Raw genomic sequence first — 27,112 nt, 5'->3', positions numbered from 1 at the left:
CAATAGGGTGCCGTACTGACCAGGATTCAATAAACTTCAGTCACTCAGCATATAGTGATCAAGCACTTATTACAATACTTATGCCTTAAAGTTGGCCAGGCATATCACGATGTGCCTGAGTAACAATACGGCGAAGAACCAAAATGGCGGCGTTTCATGATATGCCTAAACTGGCCAAATCATGAAATGGCGGCGTTTCATGATATGCCTAGAATTTCGTGATCGGGCGGATTTTATGATCAGCCGCCGACATCTACATAAACCGAAACTCCAATTTAATGCCGAAACACTCCGAAACCGTAACCACTTAGGATTATCTTTATGCCAGATGTATAAATAAATAAATATCACGGGACAATTCACACCAATTGACCTAGTCCCAGAGTAATAAAATTTAAGCTTAGCAAAGCTTGTGTTATGGGTACTAAGCAACGAATAAATATAATTATATAGATAGATACATAATTAAATACATATTAAACACCCAAGACCCGAGAACAAACATTCGTATTTTTCATACAAATATCAGCCCCGACGCGGGAATCGAACCCGGGACCTCAAGCTTCGTAGTCAGGTTCTCTGACCACTAGGCCAGGGGTCGCCAAACTACGGCCCGCGGGCCAAGTCCGGCCCGCGAGCCCCTCTAATCCGGCCCGCGGAAAGAAAGCGGGAGAGCCCACGATCCGGCCCGCAATAGGGTCCGATTTTATAAAGCTACAAGCAACTAGTAATTAGTTCTATATAAGACCCGCCACTGACGGTAATTGGTCATAATCATAGATAGCCACTCATGAACATAATCAACACCAAGTGCGTTCCTTATACGTTACTCGTATCTAGATACCCCCTGAAAACTAAGTCTACTTAACTAATTTATTACCCCCATAACCAGCCAAAGTCTTGGCCCGCACGAATTTGCATTAAGTGCAGTGTGGCCCTTGAGTCAAAAAGTTTGAAGACCCCTGCACTAGGCCATCTGGCCGTCGATATACTTTATGAGTAAATTCACGTGACTATTTCGCACTCCCAGACCAACACCGCATTAACTCAATTTTTAATATAGACGTATAAATCAAATGTCTGGAAGGCCTAAATTAAATTGGTGTAGTATTTTGAGTTGATGCGGTGTTGGTCTGGGAGTGCGATTTGTGGCTCGGCGATCTTTTTCGCTCTTGCGTTGTTTGACCAAGCAGTACTTTCGGCAAGTACCTACGCAATCTTAGTTAATACTAAAAGTTGTTGTCTACATTGGTAGGTACATGGAATGAAGAAAACTTGAACAATTTAATCAAGATCTACCGAAAACTAATAAACCTCCATCCCACGCCTCATACCGAGTCCAGCTCTCATTGTCTCACGAGACCTCTTCAGAGCTAGTAAGAGGAATAGAAATCTCACACAAACTAGCCTGAGGCGCCCAAATGGCTATAAAGCCAGTTCCCATTTTCCAGGTTAAGTCTAGTCTAGTTTTTTAGGAGTCCGATTTTTAATAAATTTAAAACATAATCGTGAGAAATATTTTATTAAGTGTAAAAGCATAGTAAAAGGTAAAAGCGTGCATAATATACCAACTTATTAAAAATATCTAAGTACTGTGTTGGTGCCGCTCGATGTCGGACTGGACTTATTACTTTTGTGTCTGTCCCAACACTGCGTAATAACTATAGGCAGCTCGCACGATCTAAAATGAATAGAATTGATGTTTAGCTGTGTAAGGGTGCAATTTGAACTAGAATGTAGCTATCCAGAGTCTGGTAATGAAGCAGTCGGGTAGGTTTAGCTTTTAATCTTTAACCCCCGACACAAAAAGAGGGTAGGTATAAGTTTGCCGCCAATGTGACTGTCTGTCTGTGGCATCATATTTATAACTCCCAAACGGATGGACTAATTCGATGCAGTTTTTACGTGAAAGTGGGTTTCCTTGCAATGGTTCTTAACACTAAGTATAATTTAAATTGGTTTGGCCGTTTTTGAGATATCGAACTTTGAGATTATTGAGTCGCCCCCCCCCCCCGGTCGGGTTCAACACTTTTTAAAGTTGGTTAGGTTATATTTTAAACTATTGATAATAATAAATAATATTAAGAAATAAATGTAGTTAAATACGATAGAATGGCCTTACCTGCACAAATGAGGGTAGATTTAAAGTGTTAAAAGGTCCAGCCCGCAGCGCTCGCGGTCGAGCCATGCCAGCGCCCAGCATCGCGAGGTCGCGCCGCACGCTTGGGCGCAGCCCCCACCACGCCGCGCCAAAAGGGCCGTCACCCATACCGAAGGAACTCTGACAAAATTATGAACTTCAATATAAATGACGTCAAGGGGGGAGCAGTGAGGAGCAGCTGCCCCCCATAGAGATTCTAAAAAAGTTGGCAAATGTAAAGCAACCAAACCAAAGTCCTGTCTTTGACTTGACTTGCTTGATCGATCATTCTCGTACGTCGAAACCGAAACTCGAATGGATTCACCAATTTCAATAAATACTTACCTATAATTCATACTTTTCTCACTCTCCACATCAACTTGCCAGACCATTTTAGACGGTCACCGTGTCGAGTAAAACTATTAAAAATATTATTTTTTATTAGAATATTAGAAGATATACCTACCTACCTAATGTAGGTACATATTATTTTATATTCACTACATAATAGATACGCAAAATATACATATATACCGATAACGAGCAGTCTTTGGTTCTTTCGTGGAACTTCCTATTTTAGTATCTACCACAGAATCTGTCCTCTTGTCCTGTCTCCTAAAAACATTTTATCGTGGCTTCAACGATGGAAGTACCTACTGCCCTGGCTTAACACGACCGTGTAAGGTACACATACCTACTATTAATTATCAATTGATCTTGGCTTTTCGATGTTCCTTAATTAAGGGCCAGAATCTAAAGGATTACCTTTCTAATTTAACTCAAAGGGTAGCCCCTTATCACTGTCATTAGTTCGAACTAAACTAACCTAAAATGGTACGATTTCCCTTGTTCATTTTGTTAACCAATTTGTTTTTGTTATGTTATGATTGCAGGGGATTGATAATGTGGAGAACATTAAATTAAGGATCGTTTTAACAAAACTCCGATGAGGGTGACCGAAACTCTTCCTCATCATCATCATCAGCCTACAGCAGTCCACTGCTGGACGTAGGCCTCTTCCATGGCGCGCCACAACACTGTCTTCAGCCCCTCGCATCCATCCGCCGCCAGCGATCCTCTTAAGTTCATCCGTCCACCGTGCCTCAGGACGCCCTACACTACGTTTTCCCGTCTGTGGTCTCCATTCGAGGACTCGTCTGCTCCACCGTTCATCGGTTCTGAGACAGACGTGGTCAGCCCAACGCCACTTCAACGAACTAATTCTCTGAGCAATGTCAGTGACTTTCGTTCTTTGTCGAATAATGTGATTTCGGATTTTATCCTTCAAAGAAACCCCTTGCATTGCTCTCTCCATAGCCCGCTGAGCGACCTTGAATTTAATGTTTTAATGTTTTAATTTGTGGATTAGTCCCGCAGTCAAAGTCCACGTTTCGGTTCCGTAGGTTAAAACTGGTAGGACGCACTGGTTGAAGACTTTCGTTTTTAGGCACTGAGGGATGTCCGACGACAAGATATGCCGAAGTTCCCGAAAGCAGCCCAGCCCAACTGTATTCGCCTATTTGCCTCTTTCTCAAAGTTGTTTCTACCGAGTTGTATAAACTCTTCCTACCTGGATACTAACATAGGTATCTACTTAAAATGCTATTGATTTTGGCAACTGTAGGTATGTACAAAAATAGTAATAGACTCTGAATGGATTTTTAACGTACCTACTGTTTATCCAGGCGTTAGACAAAAAAACCGGCCAAAATCGTGTCCGACACGCCTAAAATAGGGTTCTGCAGCCATTACGAAAAAATTAAGTAATATTTTTCGTTGTAAGCCGTGGTGGCCTAGTGGTTGTAAGCCGTGGTGGCCTAGTGGTTTGACCTATCGCCTCTCAAACAGAGGGTCGTGGGTTCAAACCCCGGCTCGCACCTCTGAGTTTTTCGAAATTCATGTGCGGAATTACATTTGAAATTTACCACGAGCTTTGCGGTGAAGGAAAACATCGTGAGGAAACCTGCACAAACCTGCGAAGCGATTCAATGGTGCGTGCGAAGTTCCCAATCCGCACTGGGCCCGCGTGGGAACTATGGCCCAAGCCCTCTTGTTCTGAGAGGAGGCCTGTGCCCAGCAGTGGGACGTATATAGGCTGGGATGATGGGATGATGATTTTTCTAAGGATTTCGTATTTTATACGGAATCTTCCAAGTTTAGGTATCTTTTATTTAAGAGTAAAACTACAAATAATAATTCTCAAGCAAAGCTAGCCGTTATAGTTTTCCTTGAAAGTTTGATACTTAGTACCATCCTGAATTTTTAAAAAAAATTCCACCCACCGGTGTAGATTTTAGAGGGGGGGGGGGGGCACGCTCAATTTTAATGAAAATTTGCACTTTAAAGTTGAATATTTCGCAAAAAAAACAATGAATCGAAAAATCGTCTTAGTAAACCCCTAATGATTTTAAAAGAGCTATCCAACGATACCCCACACTACGTTTATGCGAGGTACCCTAAAAATATTTTTTTGTTAGTTTTTTATTGTACCATTTTGTCGGCATAGTTTACATATATATCCGTGCAAAATTACAGCTTTCTAGCATTGATAGTCCCTGAGCAAAGCCGCGGACGGACGGACAGACAGACATACAGACAGACAGACAGACAGACATGTCGAAACTATAACACCGGGACACACAAAAACGGGCCAAGTGCGAGTCACATAAGAGGGACGTCAAATTCTATCGTTTTAGCTATTTTTTCCTTAATATGCATGAATTAACAACACTAACGGATTTAAAGAAAGCTTCATACTCATAAATTAAGAACCTTTTACACTGTTTTGATGCACATAATCAGGTATCTTAATTCTTGAACTTCATTTCACTTGTTGAACGCGGAATTTCCCTCGTGTCTCACACAAACAATTGCAACAAATGAATCACTTGAATTTATAAAAACTCGTTTTTAGGGTTCCGTAGTCAACTAGGCACCCTTATAGTTTCACCATGTTTGTCTGTCCGTTCGCGGCTAAGCTCAGAAACCGTTAGTAGTAGAAAGCTGTAATTTAGCACGAATATACATATCAGTTACGCCGACAGTGGTAAAATAAAAAAAACTATAGACGCAGTGGGGGTGATTTATTTTCTCGACTAACCCTATTGTGTGGGGTATCGTTGGATAGGTCTTTTAAAACCATTGGGAGGTTGCACAAAGGACTTTTCTATTCCGTGATATATTTGCGAAATATTTAACTTTAAAGTGCAAATTTTCATTAAAATCGAGCATCTCCCTCCTTTCCCCCACCTCCCCTCTAAAATCTAAACTGTTGGGTGGAAAAATTTGAAAAAATACGGAATGGTAGTAAATATATCCAATTTACAAGTAAAATTATAGCGGCTAAGATTGCTTGAGAATTATTAATAGTTTAAGAGTAAATAGCAGCCTAAGGTATAAACATACCTAGTTAAACTTGGAAGATTCCGTACACAATAAGAAATCCTTAGAATATTTCTAGAAAACATCTAGTTACTTTACAAATTGTAAAGTTCAAAGTTGCAGCCGCTCGTGCGACGCAAAACAGTTTCTAGTAAATAACAAAGAAGTGCACATTACAAAATTAGTTGGTCTTTTCCATAAGTCCATTACTTTGTTTACATATAAATAGCAACACGTAATGTCGCACGTGACTACCACCCTAAGATGAAAATATCGTGTACGTCACCGTCCATTATCTAGAATGCAATTGCAATGATAGGTCATGTTCATGTAACCTCGTGAAACACTGCGTCTCCATACCGACAGAAGAGGAACAGCTGCGTAAGAGTTCCGCACATGTACTGCAGCAGAGACACCAGTTGCATGAGGCTGAGTGTGCGCTGAAAACACATTAAGTTTTGGTAGAGTTTTTTTTTTCAATTGATTTATAAAATATACATACAATATATTTTTATTATAAAAATAGGAAGGGTGAATGTGAAATAGAAATAATGGAAACCAGAACTTTAGGGTGAGAACCATATAAGGAACATAAAAATGATTATTTCAACGGTATTGATTTTTTTGTAAGAATATAAAATTATAAAACATCGTTTATACATGCGCATAAACAAAACGACTTACCGTGTTTAGTCTTACAGCCACAGCACAAACTGTCAAGGTAGCTACCAAAAAATACACTCCCAGGATAGTTCTAAGCGACGTGGCCAGTTCATCAATTACACTGAAATATTTATGTATTTACATTATTATCATTCTATAGTATCATATGAAATGTTAATCCACTAACTATTGTTACTCTGATGACTTCTACAACTTTCCTACTGGAGAAAAGGCGAGCTGCCAGACGGGCTACCAGAGGGGAATATTAACTGGCAAAATTTTGTTAGAAACTCACTTGCAAAGTATGATATGAGAGCCATGAGTCTTCTTGATTCTCAAGCGAGCCTGAATGTTCCTTGTTGTACTGATTCTGGGGTCCCTGCCTTTGCCTCCGATATTTCCAGTGCTTTGACGGAGCATCACAAACTGTCCGCAAATGAAGATCATAATGCCCACAGCAGTACAATCAAACGCGACATGAACAAATACGCAGTAAATAGAACCGATAACTTCCAATAACACGCTGACAAAATACCCTCCGAAACCACCAGCATCCAATGGCGCCCAACCAGGTAAAATGTGAGGGTAGGTATCCGAACCGTGTTGCAGCGCGTATTCAACGAAAGGAGTCACGATGAATATGACAGCAGTGACACTATACAATGTTACCAGCAGACTCGATGTGTACGCGTGTTTTCGAGTGTAGCGTTGTATATACGGAGATACATATTCTTCTTCATTATCACTGTCGTACTCGTTACAATGTATATCGCGCGCGTCTTTCAACTGCTTGGTTTCAAGAAATGTAATTTGAGAGAAAATAAAAAGCCACCGTTCTTTGTTCAAGTATAGGTTGAATAGTTTTAGGACACCCATGCCGCAGAAAGAAAGAACGCTGAAGCATTCAAAGACTCTTTCGGGGTCATTTCTCTCTATTATCATGGCCGCAATCTGAGTAAAGTTAGTTGAAATAAAACATACGATTGCAAGCTTCGCTAGCCAATGCAAACCCATGCTTTGATTGGACCAGATCCCTGTGTTCCAAATAAGGCGTTGGATGGTATTCACCAATTTTGCATTTTCGGATTTCATTACCGGTAGACATCGACCCAAATGAATTCCTATTCCGTATTTCATCTGCAATCAGGAAAACCATAATCATTTAAATACCTAACCTTTTTACGCCTCAGGCGGTAAGTTGATTTTGAAACATATTACAGTATGTTATGGACATATATATTTTAAACTAATTTTTTGCAATATAAAAAAAAAAAAAATGTTTATTTATTTCTGTTTCATGCATGCTGAAAATAATTATTGAGATACTTTTCGAATATCACAAGTGAAAAATATTTTAAAGTACCCTGACGCTGACGCTGAGAATTATCTAAATAAGTTTTTATTATAGAACTAAAACTTTATGTGACCTAAAATGAAATAAAATATACTAAACAAAAATAAATCAAGACTCCAAATGAGTTTTAGCACCTTGAAAGGTGTGAACGATATGTCGACATGTTGTATTTTATTCTTGTAATTAAGTTCGTAATTACGCTCTCTAATTTCACTATCTCTCTTATTATGCACGGTAATTAGTTAGAAATAGAGTAATTTCCTAAAATTAATGGCTTCAAACAAAATTGGATTGTCTTTGCGGGAAACGCAATTTAAAATTTATTTCTGTTTCTATAGTTTTTAACTGACTTTAAAACATGCGGAGATTCTATGTTCCACTGTACAGTCGTTGAAAGTCGTCGTTAAAAGTGTTTATTAAAAACTGGCCAAATGTCAGACTCGCAAAGGGTTCCGTATATCTACATAAAGCTTTCTGAATAGTCAGTTCAGTCAGTTCTGCGTATTTGACCGCTTGGTATATTGGTTGTAGGTAGAGTCAAGGCGGCAAAGTGGGTCACTTTTTTTCGAGCGATGTGTAGATGATTTGGATGAGTGTTGGAAAGATGTAAAATTATTGTATTATTAACTAATGTATATTGATTGTTTTAATAGATTTAGTTCTAAAGGGTAATATTTTGGAATGGGACGGGGGTGGGATACAGCGAATCGGCCTTCAGTTCACAGTTAATCATCTGTAGTGAAACCCAAATAATAATGCAAATATTCGTTATTTTATCAGTCTTTATTCATTGAGTTAACCCTGTTAACCAATCAATAAATATCAGTATCACCCTGATAGGATATAAAAATGATATTTTACTCTAATAATATTTCATTACATAATTGATTTATTTATTTATTATAGTTACGGATTACAGGAGTAAAATCATCAAAATACTAATGCTAATATAATATAATAGGAATTTATTAACATAATTTGATAATCATAAATTTTTAGATTTATTGATGTATTTTGATTGATTTCTAATTACACCTGATTGCCTTGGTCTTAGACGAAGATTCTACTTTATGCACTAGAGCATAAAAAGACATTTTATGTCGCCTAGATCCAGCATAAACACGAACTTTACGAGTTTTTTCGCACGTCCACGTCCAACCGTTATTGAATAGAGGGCAGAGAGCCCGCAGCGCTCAGCCATACTGACTGATGCAAGGTCAACCGTGAGTCTCAGTGAATAAAACTTTGTATAAAGTTTTAAGTCATTGAAATATCATCAACAATGAATAATTTATTTTGCATGCTTGCTGGCATGCTTGCTTGCATGCTTAAATACAGTTTTGAATGCATGCTTGCTTGCTTGCTTGCATGCTCGAATGCAGCTTTGAATGCATGCTTGCTTGCACTATTCCTTGCATAATTACATGCTTGCTTACATGCTCACTTGCATGCTTGCTTAATTGCTTGCTTGCATGCTTAAATGCAGCCTTGAATGCATGCTTGCTTGCACTATTTATTGCATAATTTATGCTTACTTACATGCTCACTGCATGCTTGCTTGCTTGCTTGATTGCTTGCTTCTGTGAAATGCCGCGGGTAAAAGCTAGTTGTATAAATAATTTAAATCGTGTAAATAATGTCAATGGTGCAAATACAATTAAAAATGCTATAAAATAGGTCTTGAAAATCAGAAGAAAAAAAACGAAAACAATATAAAAACGATGATATACTACATGCGATGCGGGTTCAGTATACAGTATCAATGCTATGCTACGCTTTTAAAATTAGATTGATTTTACATTTTGAAGGTATATTTTTATATATGTCTATCTCTAGACCCTACATCTCAAAGTTACGACGATCTAGAATCGAGTAAATGGTCTAAAATAAAGAATAGTAAAAATACTATAATTGTTTTGTTTTACGTATTTTCTGACATATTTACCTACATATTATGTACATACGATTATTGCAATTTGATTAAAAAATCAAATAAATTATTTGTTGTTGATGATATTTCAATTACTTAAAACTTTAGCCTTTGGGCGTGGGGCATACACGTCCATTAACCCGGCCCCTGGGAGAGTAGAGTCACCTTCTCTACTCTTCACTTGGGCAACTCCTGTCTGGCGCGTCCATGTCGCGGGGGTGGGCATCTTACACTCCAGTAGGCCGTAGTGTGAAGATGGCGAAGTTCAGCAGGGACCCAGTTTTGCGGGGTATAACGCAGAGCCCGTGCTCAGGGTTACGAGTGAAGACCTCAACGGTGGCGAAAGGCGGAGACAGCAGCTGTCGGTACGGCTCAACCAGCGGAGGAGGCGAGCCACAGGGGCGTAATACCTGGATCCTGATGGAGGGCAGCGGTAGCCATCAGTACCGAAATGAAGCGCAGGAGCCATATGCTCTGAACCGGTTCATTCTTGGATTACTTCAGCCACTGAGGTTATAGTACCGCGATGTAGAAAGTAACGGGAACCTACTACATTATTCATCCCATGAGAGTTGCAATGATGATAAGTATGCATAAAGATAATGTAAGACCGCCTAGCGACCCGCGTAGCGACCGGCGCCCTGGGCTTTCCGGGGCTGAGGGTGTGAAATGGGTTACCGGCCATCAGGATGCGAGTAACCAGGCATCTTATGGAAAAAATGCTACTGGAAATAGAAACGTCAACCTTAGAAGAGAGCATCGCATCGGTACGTGGAATGTGCGAGGACTGCTTGGCGTTGGAAAGCTTCATATTTTAGAAAGAGAACTTGAGCGATGCAAGCTCACCATTACCGGAATCAGTGAGACACATTGGAAGGATAGCGGCCACTTTGACTCAGGGAAGCACACTTTCTATTTCTCCGGCAATGATAAGAGTAGCTTTTCGGGAGTGGCTATTGCGATCCCTAAATCATGGAAAAACTCGGTGCTTGGTTACCATCCGATTAATGACAGAATCATCTCCATTAAACTTAGCGCATCACCGACCCCACTCAATGTTATTCAAATCTATGCTCCTACAAGTTCCGCCAAGGATGAGGAAATAGAAGACTTCTATTGTCAACTAGAGTCTTCAGTAGCTAATATACCTAAAAGAGAGTTAGTACTCATTATTGGCGACTTTAACGCAAAGGTAGGAAACACCACTATGGATACAGGCATTCGTGATATTGTTGGAAACTATGGCCATGGGGTTCGTAATCCCAGAGGCGAGCGCCTTATAGAGTTCGCTGCGGACAACAACATGGCTATAATGAATACGATGTTCAAACACCATCCTAGACGCCAATATACCTGGACCTCCCCTGACGGCAACTATCGCAATCAAATAGATTATATATTAGTAAGATCTAGATGGAGAAGCTCAATAACCAACACACATACTATGCCCGGTGCTGATTGTCATTCCGATCATCAACTGCTTATTGGAAATCTGCGACTGAAACTGCAAAGACCAAGACAAGTTAAAACATCTAGAAGAATGGAAGTGAAAGACCCAAAATCTTTAGCCACCTCGATTGAGGGCAGACATGTTGCATGGCGAGCGGATTATGGGAGCGACAGCTCAAACTCCATGTGGATTGCAGCAAAGAAGTATATTGAAGATGCAGTTGTGGAATCACAGCCAAAAAGCAGTGTAGCAAAGAGACAGCATTGGATGACTGAAGACACCTGGCACTTGGTGGAAGATCGCAGGAAACTCAAAGCCAGTGGCGCTAGCATTACTGAGCTAAATGCCAGGTCAGCTATCATACAAACTGCTTGCCGACGTGACCGCAATAACCACCTGGGGAAGATATGTGATGAATTGGAACAGCATTCTGATAATTATCAAACTAAGGACCTCCATGATAAGGTGCGATACATTACACGCCAATTTAAACCCAAGACGTGGGCTATTGAGGACTCCGTTGGAACTACGGTTACGGAGATCAAGGACATTGTAAATGTATGGAAAGAATACTGCAAATCACTATTCTTCAGCAACGGTGTCCCAAGCTTCACGTGTTCTCCTCGCCAAATACTTGACCGTGAGCCCAACATCATGCGGGATGAGGTGCGAGCGGCAATTAAGCATCTCAAATGCAATAAAGCCATGGGATGTGATGAAATCCCAATCGAAGTCTTCAAGGCGATGGGAGAATCTGGAGTTGATGTCTTGTTTACCATCTGCAATAAAATATGGGAGACTGGCATATGGCCTGACGACTGGTCGCAATCCATTTTTATTCCGCTGCATAAATGGGGTCTACCAAGAAGTGCAACAATTACCGACTCATATCCTTGATATCGCATGCAAGTAAGGTGATGCTCCACATAATCAATACAAGACTGTCGGCCTACCTCTCAAGACAGATTGCGCCTGAGCAAGCCGGTTTCGTGAAGGGAAGAGGCACTCGCGAACAAATTCTTATATTGCGTCAGATTATTGAGAAGGCCAGAGAGTTTAACTCAACCCTTTACATTTGCTTTGTAGACTTTCGCAAAGCATTTGACACGGTCATATGGGCACAACTCTGGAGGATTCTGGCGGAAATGGGCGTACCGCCACATCTAATAGTCCTTTTGAGGAGGCTGTATGAAAGCGGCACGGCCGCGGTACGAGTGGATGGTACCCTTTCTGAAAATTTTAAGACTGAGGCCGGTGTGCGACAAGGATGCATTTTGTCGCCCTTACTTTTCAACACCTACACGGAGTACATCATGCGCATTGTCTTGGAAGAATGGGATAGAGGTATATCGGTTGGGGGACGTGTGATAAATAACTTAAGATATGCTGATGATACAACCCTTCTCGCACAGACTAAAGAAGACATGGAGAACCTTCTGACTCGTCTCGAGACTACAAGCCTCAAATTTGGACTATCTATCAATCGCGAAAAAACGAAGATGATGATAGTAGACCGAGCTGAACAAATTAGAACTAACGTACAAAGCATAGCTAACTGCGAAGTTGTACAGAGCTATATATACCTCGGCTCTACTATCTCCAGCACTGGAGGATGTAGCGACGAGATCAGACGGCGGTGCGCCATTACCAGGTCAGCAGTAGAACGCCTGAGAAAGATTTGGAGGGACAGAAGAGTTACCAAGAAGACGAAGGTCAGATTGATGAAATGTCTGGTTTTCCGATCTTTCTCTATGGAGCCGAAACTTGGTCTCTGAGACTGCAGGATCGCCGTAAAATTGACGCATTGGAGATGTGGTGCTGGAGGCGTCTCTTAAAGATCCCGTGGACGGCATTTCGCACCAATCTTTCTATCCTCAAAGAGCTTCATATTAAAGACCGGCTTTCGTCGACTGTGCAATTACGAATACTGAAGTTCTTTGGTCACATCTCCAGAAATGAGAATTCAATGGAGAGATTGGTGGTTCAGGGGCAGGTGGAAGGCAGGAGGGCACGCGGCCGATCACCAACTCGCTGGACTGACCTGATTAAAAAAGCTACTGAGTCCACCATGGTCCAGTGTACTCGCAACGCCTCTAACCGGCAGAAATGGAAGCACATCGCTAAGAGGGCTGTCCTCGAAAGGGTCTGCGACCCACCGAACATCTTTTCATGTACCTCGTCTGCGCAACCACGACCACTCTGACAAGAGTGTCCGACTAAGAAGAAGAGAGAAAACTTTATACAAGGTTTTATACACTGAGATTCAAGGTTGACCTTGCATCAGTCAGTATGGCTGAGCGCTGCGGGCTCTCTGTCTTCTATCTTAGAAACGTATGGACGTACGAAAAAAAAATAACACTATTTGTTTCACAATTATTATGCTCTACAATTTTGTAATAAATGTTAAGATCACTGGAGCTCCAGAAACCGAGATAATCGCGAAAAACGGACTTTTTTGACATTTGACTTTGAATTATTTACGACGCGGACACGCGGATTAGAGCACGAGAAGTGAAAAACTCATTTTACACCATTAGTTATTGAATCCAAACTCTAAAAATCCAAATCCAAAATCCAGACGCACGTTGAAGTAGGTATTGCCTCAAAAGCCGCGAAAGAAAATTTAACTCTTTTAACTACCTTTAAAAATACAGCAAAATATATGCTACACAATACAATTGTCGCTTAAATTTGAATAAAATGTGTTTTAGCCAAGTAAAAAAACTGCTTCGACGCGCGGTTATAAAAATTAAGTGCTTAGAAAATATTGTTAAATATGAATAAATGATATAAGTACTAGCTGTGCCCGCGTCTTCGTTCGTGTGGATCTAGATTTATGTCAGCCAGTTATAAAACGTAATAAGCCTTGTATATTTACCATCAAAAAATATGACTTCTAGGTGTAAAGTAAGTATGGTTATTCTGTCCTGTAACTGTAACTCAGAAGACATCAGTGATTACTACTGATATACTTTCTTAGAAAAATGTTTGCAACGAGCATGAGAAGTGAAAACTTATAACTGTTCTGCTGCCCGCCATAATGCTATGATAGCATGACACTTTTTTTTTTCACGTTTCGGCATAGCCATCTACGCATGCACGTCGTGACCAAGTAGCTTATAAGCTACTTAAATATACAACACTGGAGGTTGAACGCAGAACATCCGTTTGAAATTTTAACTGATTATTCTTAATATAAGTACCTCTTTTATAAAATGCGTGTGTAGTATTTACTTTCCTCGGTTCTCTATTGGATGGCATAAAATATTTGTATTATTATTATTACGCATAATTGCTTTTAGCGAATTAGCGATGTGCATACCTACTCATCATTACGCATATTTTTTTACGCATAAAATTAAAAAGCATAAATACAGAAAGCATCATCTTCATGAAGACTAACGTCAAATAGCATAAATACAAAAAGTCATAATAATAAATTTGTATCATAACAAAGTTTCTATTATTATTATTAAGTGCATTACCAGAATCACGAGCCTATTTACAAAAAGGCTATTTACAAATATTTTACAAGATAGGGACTTAACTTACTGTAAAAAATTGCAGATTACCTACTTCCAACCGTTTGGATGTAAAACTTGTGTGGCAGACGGATGGCTAGACACGTCAATAACTCAAAATGCTGAAATAAGTAGGTACTTAACTTTCGCTTTCCGTAAAAAACTTTTTAAAATCACTTGTAGACTACCTACAGTACTATACCTACGAACAGTGAGACTCTACTTAAATGATTGGCTGGTATAAATACGGCACACTCAATTCAAATTGTAATTGCCTGGTTTATAAAGTAGAGGTGCTCCATAATTACAAAGGTCTGTTTGCTAGATTATTAAAGATGTTACGCCAACAGAAGGCGTGCTTCAAACTAGTTATCGGGTCTTGAGTGTGTTAAATTGTGTAAATCAAGCTTTCTCCATTCCAAATTTCATCAAATTTAGTGCAGTGGTTTAATTGTGAGACAGTAAATATTGTATAATGAATAAAGGTTATCACATTTAGATACAAATTAGCAATTAAAAACCATAAATAATGTACAGAAGGAATATTTTTTTAAGTTGACAAGCAAAAGAATTAATGTGGAGAGAATAACGGAAAGAATGATAGAATCAGTGTACCTACTAAACTAATAATGTGTTCACCGGTTTAGAATGATAATATACATATTTTAATGAATCATGTTTCATATTTTTTAACACGGGTCTTGTTTATTTTTGTAGGACATAGGTATCGCTGTACACAATACGACACAAACGGGTACGAATCTAATGAAAGCACGACATTTGTCATAGATAGGTATAGAGTGAAGCTAAATGTTCCGTTGTTGTTGTAGTGTTGTTTACCTCTGCCTCTTATTCTCGTATTTTTCTACTCCTATACTGTAATCTGTGATTTACTTAATCACGAACAGTAATATAACAGCATACATAACAAGATTCTGGAAAAGTCTATATTATTGTCTATTCCCCATAACAGCACTGTATCGTAATGTTGCTAAAACGATACTGCAACCACTTACTTTTTTCTTAATTCGTACGTTCGGACAGGCAAAAGTGCAGTTACATATTTTATATGGTTTTTATACAGAATAAAAACTTTCCGAACATAATCCATAGCCTGCCAACATTTAAGTAACGCGTATTTTTAACATCGTCACAGGCAAGTAAACTTTAATTAAAAACAAAATTTAACTTAGACAAATTTTGTCATTTTTATATTTCTCACTTGTTTATTGTTGTTTACCTTCTCTTTCCAAATTTTGTCATTTTTATATTTCTCACTTGTACTTTAACTAAAGTATGAAAACATTTAGTTTACTTTTTCTCTAATTTTGTGTTGTAATAAATAAGTACCCAGTCGAAGAATAAGTATTGTATGCACGCTAAAGCTCACATCATAACTCACGCCACTCACCTTTTTTGAACCCTGTTATACAACTATTGCATAAAATACTATTAAGTATAGCAAGAAATTCATGTTTTTAGCAAAATAATAGGACAGGTTTATTGTTATGGCAAAAATAATCCCACTAATATTATTAATGCGAAAGTTTGTAAGTCTGTTTGTTTGTTACCTTATCACGGCTAAACCGATTTAGATGAAATTCGGTATACAGATAGTTTGAGTCCCGGGGAAGGACATAGAATAGTTTTTATCCCAGATAATTGCATAGTTCCCACGGGATAGAGATAAGCGAATTTTACGCGGACGGAGTCGCTGACAACAGCAAGTTAGTGAATAAAATAAATGAAAATATTGATATCTTCGATTTTAAGTTTTTCGTGATTAAGTACTGACACGTATTTGAAAAGCTTTTATTTAGTTTCACCTGTTCCGTTGTCTGTCTGTAGTCAAATCTTGCATGTTAAAATCGACCAACTTCCAGTATTGACTGAAATTTGGCATACCTACTTATTTAAATTGCGTGACAGTACAATAATCTGGTAGTGACATCCTGGTAGTCCGGCCAGGATCGTCTCCGCAGGACGGAACTCTTCAACGGTTAACGACATCGACTTGAAATTTGGTATGCAAATGTAGTTTGGGTGATAGATAATGCAGGTAAAGTTGACTAAAAAGCACAAAAGTAAAAATAAGCTTGTATTAAAAATGTTTTTTTTTTACCAAAAGCTTATTATTCCTTCTGTCTATTCTTATGGTACCTACAGACTGTAGTGGAATTAAAAAACGAGTTGCCTTTTTTATCTGATTTTGTCATTTCACTAAACAGTTTTAGGTTTTTGATCAAGACCAATTTTTTTCTAGGGAAATGATAAAATGAATTCCCCATTTTAACATCCTGCGTAATTTGATCATGTCCCTTAGAAATTTGTTAATTTTTTTGATTTGGCCATTTCTCTGCGACATATTATTATACATATCTCGGAATGAGGGGGCTGTAGTTCTCATGCGGGCCCAGAGCGGATTGTGAACTTCTCACACATAATTGACTAGCTTCGCAGGTGTGTACAGTTTTTGAGTGTGAGTGTTTTCTTTCACCAATTGATCGACTGAATGATGTTCAGATCAGTCATAGTAAATTACGAATGTAATTTCGCACATGAATTCCGAAGAACTCAGATGTGCGAGCTCGGGCTCGAACCCACGACTCTCTGCTCTCTCTTTTTATATTTTTTTGCGGCTTTTAGTAACATATTTTGTACTGTATTAGGGGAAAAGACAGTCAATAATAATAATATTTATTCAAACTTTTCAATCCATTTTGTAAGTAAATAAAAAAATATCTACTCCTATACTTACCTGCTGTAATTTGACATTTACTTAAACACGAACACATAAGAACATACATAACAAGATTCTGCAAAAGTCTATATTGTCTATTCCCCATAACAGCACTTGTATCGTAATGTTGCAAAAACGATAGGTACAGTCACCAGCACCAATATCTGACACAACAAGCGTGCATAAATATCTGATACGACTCTATTTCTAGGGCCGGAAGGACGTGTCAGATATTTTGCACGCACCGCTGTGGCAGATATTAATGCTGGTGACTGTACCTACTGCAATCACTTTTTTTCTTAATGCTTTCGTTCGGACAGGCTAAGATGCAGCCGCTAACCTACTTAATTCGTATGGTATTTATACACAACAAAAATTTTCCGAACATAATCTATAGCTGCCAACATAAGTAACACGCATTTTTAACATCCTCATTGGCAAGTAAACATCATTTTTTTTAGACGATATTAGTCATTTTTATATATCCCATCCGTTTATTATTGTTTACCTTCTATGCGTTTGTCATACTTTTTTCTCAAACATCCAAGGGAATTCGTCTCGCGACTCGTGACTCTTCGAAACTCGTGACGATAGAACGCGAAGTACGTCTTTGTATAGCACTTACCTATTGAACATACGTTCGAATTTCTAATTAGAGGACAGTAATGGGATTTCAAACAACATTGCCTGGCCATGGCCGGCAAAGAGATTGTCTTTTATTTTGTTTCACCGGGTTTTATTTTTTTACTATCTATCTATGCCAATTAAGAAAAACATAGTAAACATAGTTTGTGAATATGTATTTACTTTTTAATCTCTTATTTGACTATATTATTTAATCAGGTGTTCGATATAATAAACAAGGATTGTCATTTATTGTTAATAATTTATGTATTAAAAGAACAAATTAGTAAGAACAAATTATGTAGTATATATAGTTTGTTTAAAATTTTATATTGAAACAAACTAGACATGCAGACTTTCGACATAAATTTTTAAACACAAACAAAAAATCTAAATAAATTTGGGTGGCAATTTGTTCAATGGGCTCTAAGGTAGGTAATTAGTTAGTAACGTATAGACAGCAACATAAAACTGGCCAAGGGCGTGTCGGATACGCCCAAGATAGGGTTCCGTAGCCATTACGAAAAAATCAAGTAATATTTTTCTAAGGATTTCTTATTGTGTACGGAATCTTCCATGTTTAGGTATATTTTATACCTTAGGATGCTATTTACTCTTAAACTATTAATAATTCTCAAGCTATCTTAGCCGTTATAATTTTCCTTGTAAATTTGGTGTACTTACTACCATTCTGAATTTTTTCAAATTTTTCCACCTATCAGTTTAGATTTTAGAGGGGGGGGACGCTCGATTTTAATGAAAGTTTGCTTTTGAAGTTGAAAATTTCGCAAACAGATTACTGAATCAAGAATGAATAAGAATTTTTTTTTTATCACTTTTTCAGCGTGACTGATATGTATATTCATGCCAAATTACAGCTTTCTAGTACTTACAGTCTCTGAGCTTTGCCGCGGACGGACAGACAGACAGACGGACAGATATGGCGAAACTATAAGGTTCCTAGTTGACTACGGGACCTTAAAAACAGGAAAAGAACTTAATGGTATACATAATTTCCTCTTGAACTACCAATAAAATATAAACACACCATGTACATCAAACACCGACTATTTTAAAGATCTATGTAGACTGTTGTTGCAAATATTCCGCCCTTTTCGTGTTGTAACGTATAAACACATTGTGCGGCTCACAGGAAGGACTAGACATTAGATGCAATCGGTCCAATTAGAACTTTTACTCGTTTTTGATTGTTGTGTTGTGTTACTTATTTCATTAAAACTTTCTTCCTGTGTTGAACAAGTTCAATCTTCGTATGGCCGTCTTTTCTGAGAGGAGGTCTGTGCCCAGCAGCTGGACGTATATAGGCTGGGATGAAGATGATGATGAATCTTCGTAAATAAGTTCTGATTATTGCGACAATTTTACTTAAAAAATACTTAAGCTAACCATAAAAATGTCATTTTTAATACAAGCGTTTTTTGCTGGCTGTACTTTTACTTGACTGTACTTGCATTGTCACCCAAACTATATTTGCATACCAAATTTCAAGTCGATGCCATTAACCGTTGAAGAGTTCCGTCCTGCGGAGACGATCTTGACCGGACTACCAGGATGTTACTACTAGATTATTGTATTGTCACGCAATTTACATAAGTATTCCAAATTTCAAGTCAATCTGACTACTGGAAGTTGGTCAAATTTAACTTGCAAGATTTGATTACAGACAGACAACGGTACAGGTGAAACTTAATAAAAGCCTGTAAAAAATCAAACAAACTGTTGAATAATAGCATTATTTAGGAATGACAAATGGAACAACGATTTAATTCAATAATTGATTTAATTGCACGTTAAAAACTAGACGCGAGCAAGTACAACATTATCCATGGCCACATTAAGTACATTGTTTCGTACGTGAACACTCAATAGGTCTACCATCCTGAAGACTGCCAGCCGCCGCTAGATCTTCCTAAACCCGAGTCCCATCCACTTCCGCCGCTGTAAGTGCTGCCTCCGAAACCGCTGCTGCCCAACCCACTGCCACCACTTCTGCCAAAGCCACTGGATCCGCCGCTGCTGCCCCACCCACTGTCACCACTCCTGCCAAAACCACTGGATCCTCCATAACCGGATCCCCCGCTGCTCCCCCACCCGCCGCCGCCACTCCTCCCGAAACCACTGGATCCTCCAAAGCCGCCGGTTCCCCCCCAGCCTCCGGAACTGTAGCTACCGCCGGACCGCCCGCTTGCCCCACCCCAACCACCAGAGCTATATCCACCACTAGACCGGCCAAGTCCTGAAACAACCGTTTTCTTAAGTATTTACCTAGGTACACTTATTTAGTTTAAGTATTAACCAGAAAATAACCTGAAATTTTATGAAAACGAAAGAGCCTATAATCTAGTAGGCAAAAACACCAGGACAAACGACGGAATAGAATGGCATTTGAGTGCAACAGCAAATTTTCCTGAAAATCGAAATGATCAGCCTATTACTTCAAAGCAAAGCTCGGTCACCCGCCCTGGTGCTTGATTGGCTTATCGTGTCAAATCCCTGTCCAATGCCAATTTCAACAAAACTGTTCGTCGTTTTTGAGAGACTCAATGTACTGAATGACCTTTCAATATTTAAGGTAATAAGAAATGTTTAATAGTAGAAATTCTGAGTATAGGTTCTACTAACGATCAATTTGATTTAAAATCCCTCTAGGAGGTAAGATAATGTGTGTTGTCCATGGCTATAGGTACCTAACATACTGGTAATCATCAGGCGCTAAGACTGTCGCCGAAAACACCGCATACAGGCATCCTGTCGTACACGCTCGTCGCCTACGATGTTTTTTTTTTAATTTGACTGGATGGCAAACGAGCAAGAGGGTCTCATTATAGCAAGTTGGTATTGCAGATGCGTTGCCAACCTAGAGGCCTAAGATGGGATACCTCAAGTGCCAGTAATTTCACCGGCTGTCTTACTCTCCACGCCGAAACACAACAGTGCAAGCACTGCTGATTTATGGCTTTACGGGCAGCGAAACTTTGTTACTAGGTATGCACGTAGACAACAGTCCTTACAATGAAGTACGTTCTTCCTCCCCCCTAAGTACTGTCATTGACAAGCAGTGATTAATCTGTGACTTGTCTTGTCGCTCGAAAATGTAAATACTCTATGACTACTATTGACTGTAATCTGTGCTTCGGTGGCCTGGTGTTTTGTTTTTAATTATTAGTAGGTACCTCCCGATCCACCCCAGCTACCGCCGCCGCTGCCACCGAAGGACGAGCGAGCCACGCCGACTGACGGCAGTCCGCCGAAGCCACCACCGCCGTAGCCACCGCCGCCACTGTAACCACTACCACCGCTCTGCCAGCCACTTCCTCCTAGAAATATGAATAACGTAAGAGCGTAACACTTTCAGAAATTTATTTACTTAATATATATTATTAAATTTATTTAATTTAATTTACTTACTCGTTGGTATATTATAATATAAAGTAGATGTAATAAATACTTACTCAGTAGGTACCTATTTAATTAACTAGTTAAATGTTTTTTTGTTTTTGAGAACCCTGAAAATAGTAGCGTTATTTGTAGTGAATTTTTCGATAATAATTAGGTAGTTTAAGTACCTACACTTTATAAGATTAAAAATTGTACCTGGAGATCTAGCCTCGCGATGAGCTGCGTGGGCGGCGACCGCAGTGACCACAACGAAGACTAAGAGCGCTTGGACCTGCAGAGACAGAGTAGCCTGTCAATTTTTTCCTCTAGAAAGTCTACTCGTAGCATGCTGGTGTTTATCTCGAATTAAAAGCATTTGTCCTAAGGACACCTGCATTTGAGTGAATAAGCAACAAAAATAAGTACATTATGACCTTATGTACCTACCTACTTTATGTGTGTGTGTTTATGTTAGCGTACTACCGATGCTGATTCAGGTCCTGTTTCCCCACTCATTCACAAATTTTAAATTACACGTATACCATAGTAGCGTGTACCATGTGGTAAGTAGGTATATTAAACAAAAGGAAGCCTGTGCTACGGGGCATTGTTTTGTAATAAGTACCTAATTACACCAAAAATAGGTACAAAATATACACAATGTAAAACATGTAACAAATTTGCTTAATTTTATACTATTATTATTGCAAATCCGACGAGATCCGACTTTTCCTGGTGGAAAACCATTATGTACTCGTACTACATCTGTACTGTACACAGTGTCTTAAAGCATTAAAAATAAATATACTCAGCGGCACAAAATTTAGCCCACTCTCCATACAAAATTACCTATTATTGCATACATTTGAGGGCGAAATATATTGTCGCTCAGTATAATTATTATTACATTTTTGAAATATCAATACCTCAATCTAAAGTGACTTACCGTCATTTTGATCTTCTCTTCAGTGATAAAGATGTCTTAGATGTTCGTATTTATACCAAGTGCACTCCTGCTTGTAACTTTTTGTACCACATCGTTGATAGGTCGGCAATGATATGAACAATGGTGGCGACAAAAATGTGTCACGTTCAAACCATTAAAGCGTATTAGACCCACTAAAGAACACGGAAGCGCTTTTTAGACTTGTAGTTTTTGTTTCAATAACTTTTGTACTGATTATGGGATAACCCTTAATTATTCAAGTATATTGCTATTTATTTACTGCTATAATTAATATTGCCTTTACCTCGCGGCTTTGCACGTGTGAACTATTAGATCTGGTAGTTGATTGATATTCCGGGATCCTATCGAAAAATATTTCGTGGGAATTTTCAAAAAATTACTTACATCGTGATCTTTATAATGTTTTGAACATGGTGTTTTATAATGTTGCATAAAATTATCTGTGTCAACTTCATGTCTCTAAACCTAGTGGTTGAAATTTCGGAATTTCGTACCGGTCCGCGTAGAGATTATATTATAATTATCACTAAACTTGTCTATTGAAATGATAAAACGAGTCGACTTTGCGAGTTCGCTTCGTCAACTCACTGACACGTAGCAGGCATTTTATCAAATCGCTAAACAAATCTAGTGAAACAAAAAAACGAGTTGCCTTTTTAGGGTTCCGGAGCCAAAATGGCAAAAACGGAACCCTTATAGTTAAGCCATGTCTGTGTGTCTGTCTGTCGGTCTGTCTGTCTGTCCCTCCGCGGCTTTGCTCAGGGACTATCAATGCTAGAAAGCTGTAATTTTGCACGGATATATAAGTAAACTATGCCGACAAAATGGTACAATACAAAAATAATAAAAAAAATTTTTTAGGGTACTCCGATTTTTCGATTCAGTGATTTGTTTGCGAAATATTCAACTTTAAAGTGCAAATTTTCATTAAAATCGAGCGTCCCCCCCTTCTAAAATCTAAACCGGTGGGTGGAAAAATTTGAAAAATATCAGGATGGTAGTAAGTATATCAAACTTTCAAAGAAAACTATAACGGCTAAGTTTGCTTGAGAATTATTAGTAGTTTATGAGTAAATAGCAGCCTAAGGTAAAAAATATACCTAAACTTGGAAGATTCCGTATAAAATACTAAATCCTTAGAAAAATATTACTTTATTTTTTCGTAATGGCTACGGAACCCTATTTTGGGCGTGTCTGACGCGCTCTTGGCCGGTTTTTTTATCTGATTTTGTCATTTCAATAAACAGGTTTTTGACTGATTTTTTTCTAGGAAAATGATAAAATGAATTCCTAATTTTAACATACTGTGTGATTTGATCATGTCCCTTAGAGATTTCTTAGAGAAATAAAAAATAGGAAAACGTTTATTTTTTTTAAATCGTGTACAAAATATGTTAACATTTATGCATTGAGAAGTTTCAACAGGTTGCCCATTTTGGACGTATAAATAATTACTTAAATATCTATCTATACATATAATAAAGCTGAAGAGGGTCGAAAGTCTGTACATGGAAGATATTCGACAAAAGTTGCTGGGGATACTTAGAATCGATAACAGAACACGTTCCAATAGTTTTTAGAATTTTTATCTGTTTTGTCGTTTATTTGATCGCGCATCACGTGAGAACGGCTGAACGGATTTTTACGCAAACTTTACTAATCCGACGAAAAAATCCCCGGCCAAGTTATAGGCTATAAAAATTTGACCCTTAAAAGTGGAGGTAGCTGCTACATTCGATTGAGTTAAGTTTCCACCTTCAAGTTTTCAGATACGTGCTATGACTATCAAGTACCCTGATAAACTAACAGATGGCGCTGAAATTAATAACGTTGTGACTCGAACTGAGGAAGGATTTTGCCAAATTAACTAAGTTTAAAAGAAGGAGTACGGATATCAACAAATTTAATTGAAAAATTTAATTGATTTAACAATACGACCAAAATTAAACGACAATAAAGTAATTGCCACACATTCCAGTGCCATCTTTTGGAGAGCTGGGTAAACAGTAAGTAATGGAGTAAACTAATAAAAAAGAGTTTACTTACATAGTTATACTAAAGAAAAACTAATAGTACTACCGTATATGGTTGTACTTAGTTTTTTTAGCATTTGAAAAAGGGTTGTACAATCTTGACGAGTCTTTTTATTGAAAGAGGTTTAAAAAAAACAGTTACTATTACTTATGATACCAAAAGCAGGTAAATGATCATTATATCCTTGCTAATTGTTACTATTTGTTGTGACTTATTTTTCAAAAGTTTTTTTCAATAAAAAGACACATCAAGATCGTTTGCCTTCTTTCTAATGCTAAAAAAAATAAGTATAAGTAATGGTAAAATCAACATACATATCAACACGCGTACGTGTATAATTGCATAATATATACATCTATCTTCTATCTATACAAAAGTTGGCTGGGGGTACTTAGAATCGATAACAGATCACGTTCCAACAGTTTTTAGAATTTTTGTCTGTTTATCTGTTTATTTGACCACGCATCACCGTGAAAACGGCTGAACGGATTTTCATGCAAACTTTACTAATTTGTCGATCCCGGTCAGGTTATTATAGACTTTAAAATACTACCCTAAAAGAGGGAGTTTTGGTAGCCGCTACTCTCGATTGAGTTAAGTTTGCACCTGTATCTTATGACGCTACTTAGGAAGAAGGTGCAGACTTATTTTCAAGTGTTGTAAGACTATCGAGTACCCTGCTACACTAACAGAAGCGCTGATTTTGCCAAATTGACTAAGATTAGAAAAGGGGGTACGGATATCAAGAAATTTAACTGAATAGGTAATTGATTAAATAATACAACAAAATTAAACGACAATAAATTAATTGCCACACATTTTGCAGTGCCATCTTATGGGGAACTATGAAACAAACGAGTTAACATAGTTACGTAGTGGTTACATCAACACTCATAATTTAATATTCAACACGCGTATAATTTAATAGAAAAATGTCATGAATTATTCCTAATTTAATTATATCCGGAATACGGAAATTCGTCGAAGAACTAAAGTCACTGACATAGCTCGAAAAATTATATGCAAGTTGCAGTGGCAATTGGCAGGCCACATCGCTCGAAGAACAGATATCCGTTGGGGGAGAAGTCCTCGAGGAGCGGCGACCGGAAGACGAAACGTTGGCAGGCCTCCCTCCAGGTGGAATGACGACATCGTGAGACTTGCGGGAAACCGGTGGATGCAAGTGGCGAGTTGTCGTTCATTGTAATTTATTTGTATTGTAATAATATTGATTATATGTATGTTAGTCTGTAAGGTATTTATTGTGTGGGGCAAGTTGCCCGAAATAAATGGATTTATTACGAGTATTATTATTATTGTGGCGTTTTAAGTGGTAGGCCTTTGTCCAGCAAAGGATCTTTTCCGGCTGATGATGAAACATTATATCGCATCCATATTCATATGCATTGCCTCTTTTAAGCACTTAATAATGGTCACGAAGGTGAGTACTTCAAAAAAAATTTTTCTCTTTCTTTTGCGGAGTAAATTTCAAACGATTTTGGAATTGGGACTCTCATTTTATAGGCGTTACCATGCCTTCCCGAAAAAAAAGAAAACTTTCGCGAAAGTCTCGCAGCGCATTAAGACCACAGGGGCACGGTCTCAGGAGTCTGAGGAAGACCTCGATGGGAGACTCATTGGTGCTCTAGCCAGGCAGGCCACTTCGCTTTCGGCTGAAACGGCAAGCCAGCGCGAGGCTGGGTTGCGATCCCAAAGACATGTACGCAATCTTTGAGATCACTCGATGTAGGAAAATAGTAAGCGAAAAATAAAAATGTTTTTTCTTGAGCAATATAGATGTGAAACTTGGTGATCATGATCAGATTTTTCAGTTGATTGTTTAGCCGTAGTTTGAAGGGATTTTTCGAAAATTCCACGAAAACGGCCAATGCGGGAAAATAACTTTATTCCTTTCGAGTATTGTGTAAATATAAAAATCTACGCAGACGAAGTCGCGGGCAAAAGCTAGTAATTTATTAATTTTACATGAATTCTGATATTTATTACAAAAGTATGTATGTATGTAAACTCTTTATCGTACAAAATCAGTAAACAAACACAATTGACAAACAATGAAATATACGTACAAAGGCGAACTTATCCCTTTAAGGGATCTCTACCAGTCTACCTTTGAGTGGATGAGAGGAGCATTCAGTCAGGGACAGACAAAAAGTGAGTTTAAAAATTAAAATAGATAGTGGAAGCAAAAGTATTCCTTTAGATTGTAAAGGTACTCGAACACTAAACATTGTTTCAGAATGAAGTGTTTTTGTTTTAAATTTTCCGGTTTGGCCATTTCGCTGCAACATTATATTTTTAATTTAGTTTCCCTTGCTTCTATTAAAAGAAAAGTATAATTTTGCGATTTAGAACAATATTAGTAGGTAGGTAGGACGAGTATTACGAGTATTGGGTGTAAAAAAAAGTTAGTACAGTCATCTAAGGCCGGCCTCAATGAATGCATTATTATTAATTCAGAAAAGCACGGAAATGCATACAATTTTACTATTCGCTTTTTTGTGTGGCGAATAGTGAAAATTGTATGCATTTCCGTGCTTTTCTGAACTAATAATATGAATTCATATTATGAATCCAGAGAGCAATTCCGGCTGTTCGAGGCCAGCATAAAAGATTACCTAATACAGTCATCTAAAAGATTCCATCAATTTATTTAAATATCCGACGGCCAGTAACTTTGAACTTTCCGACACAAATGACTGGACGTTGGACATTAGCACCACTGAAAAACGAAGACACACGAACATTTTACTGATATACTAAGTCATCTTTATTTCTCTTTCAATATTACTCTTTTTCGTATTGTACGTAAGGTGGAAATTCGTTAATGTCTTAAAATGATATAGGGCGTTCTTTTAGGGTATGGTATTGATATATTTTACGGGTCGCGT

At 38.2% G+C, this 27,112-nt stretch overlaps 2 protein-coding genes across 5 annotated transcripts; both read right to left on the bottom strand.

The window, feature by feature from the left end:
• Positions 1–1,546: 1,546 nt before the first annotated feature.
• On the bottom strand, positions 1,547–14,682 carry LOC141431585 (odorant receptor 82a-like). 4 transcript variants are annotated; one of them, XM_074092759.1, is made up of 6 exons: positions 14,471–14,682; positions 6,480–7,321; positions 6,206–6,305; positions 5,857–5,961; positions 2,123–2,281; positions 1,547–1,681 (listed from the first exon to the last, which is right to left on the bottom strand). In XM_074092759.1, exons 2-6 carry the CDS (start codon positions 7,319–7,321, stop codon positions 1,628–1,630), a joined length of 1,260 nt encoding a protein of 419 aa, XP_073948860.1. In that variant the 5' UTR covers positions 14,471–14,682; the 3' UTR covers positions 1,547–1,627. The 4 variants fall into 4 exon arrangements, with proteins under 4 accessions (XP_073948860.1, XP_073948861.1, XP_073948862.1 ...); XM_074092760.1 differs by having other exon boundaries at positions 14,491–14,682; XM_074092761.1 differs by having other exon boundaries at positions 14,495–14,682.
• Positions 14,683–19,543: 4,861 nt separating this feature from the next.
• LOC141431584 (uncharacterized) lies at positions 19,544–22,249 on the bottom strand. Its single transcript, XM_074092758.1, has 4 exons — positions 22,149–22,249; positions 21,419–21,494; positions 20,998–21,141; positions 19,544–20,060 (listed from the first exon to the last, which is right to left on the bottom strand). The coding sequence occupies exons 1-4, from the start codon at positions 22,152–22,154 to the stop codon at positions 19,696–19,698; spliced, it is 591 nt and encodes a 196-aa protein (XP_073948859.1). The 5' UTR covers positions 22,155–22,249; the 3' UTR covers positions 19,544–19,695.
• Positions 22,250–27,112: the final 4,863 nt, after the last annotated feature.

Source organism: Choristoneura fumiferana, chromosome 10 (assembly GCF_025370935.1).
Source record: "Choristoneura fumiferana chromosome 10, NRCan_CFum_1, whole genome shotgun sequence".
In the NCBI taxonomy this organism is placed as follows: domain Eukaryota; kingdom Metazoa; phylum Arthropoda; class Insecta; order Lepidoptera; family Tortricidae; genus Choristoneura; species Choristoneura fumiferana.
Note: the sequence above shows the minus strand (reverse complement) of the source record. Positions and strands in the feature narration are given on the sequence as shown.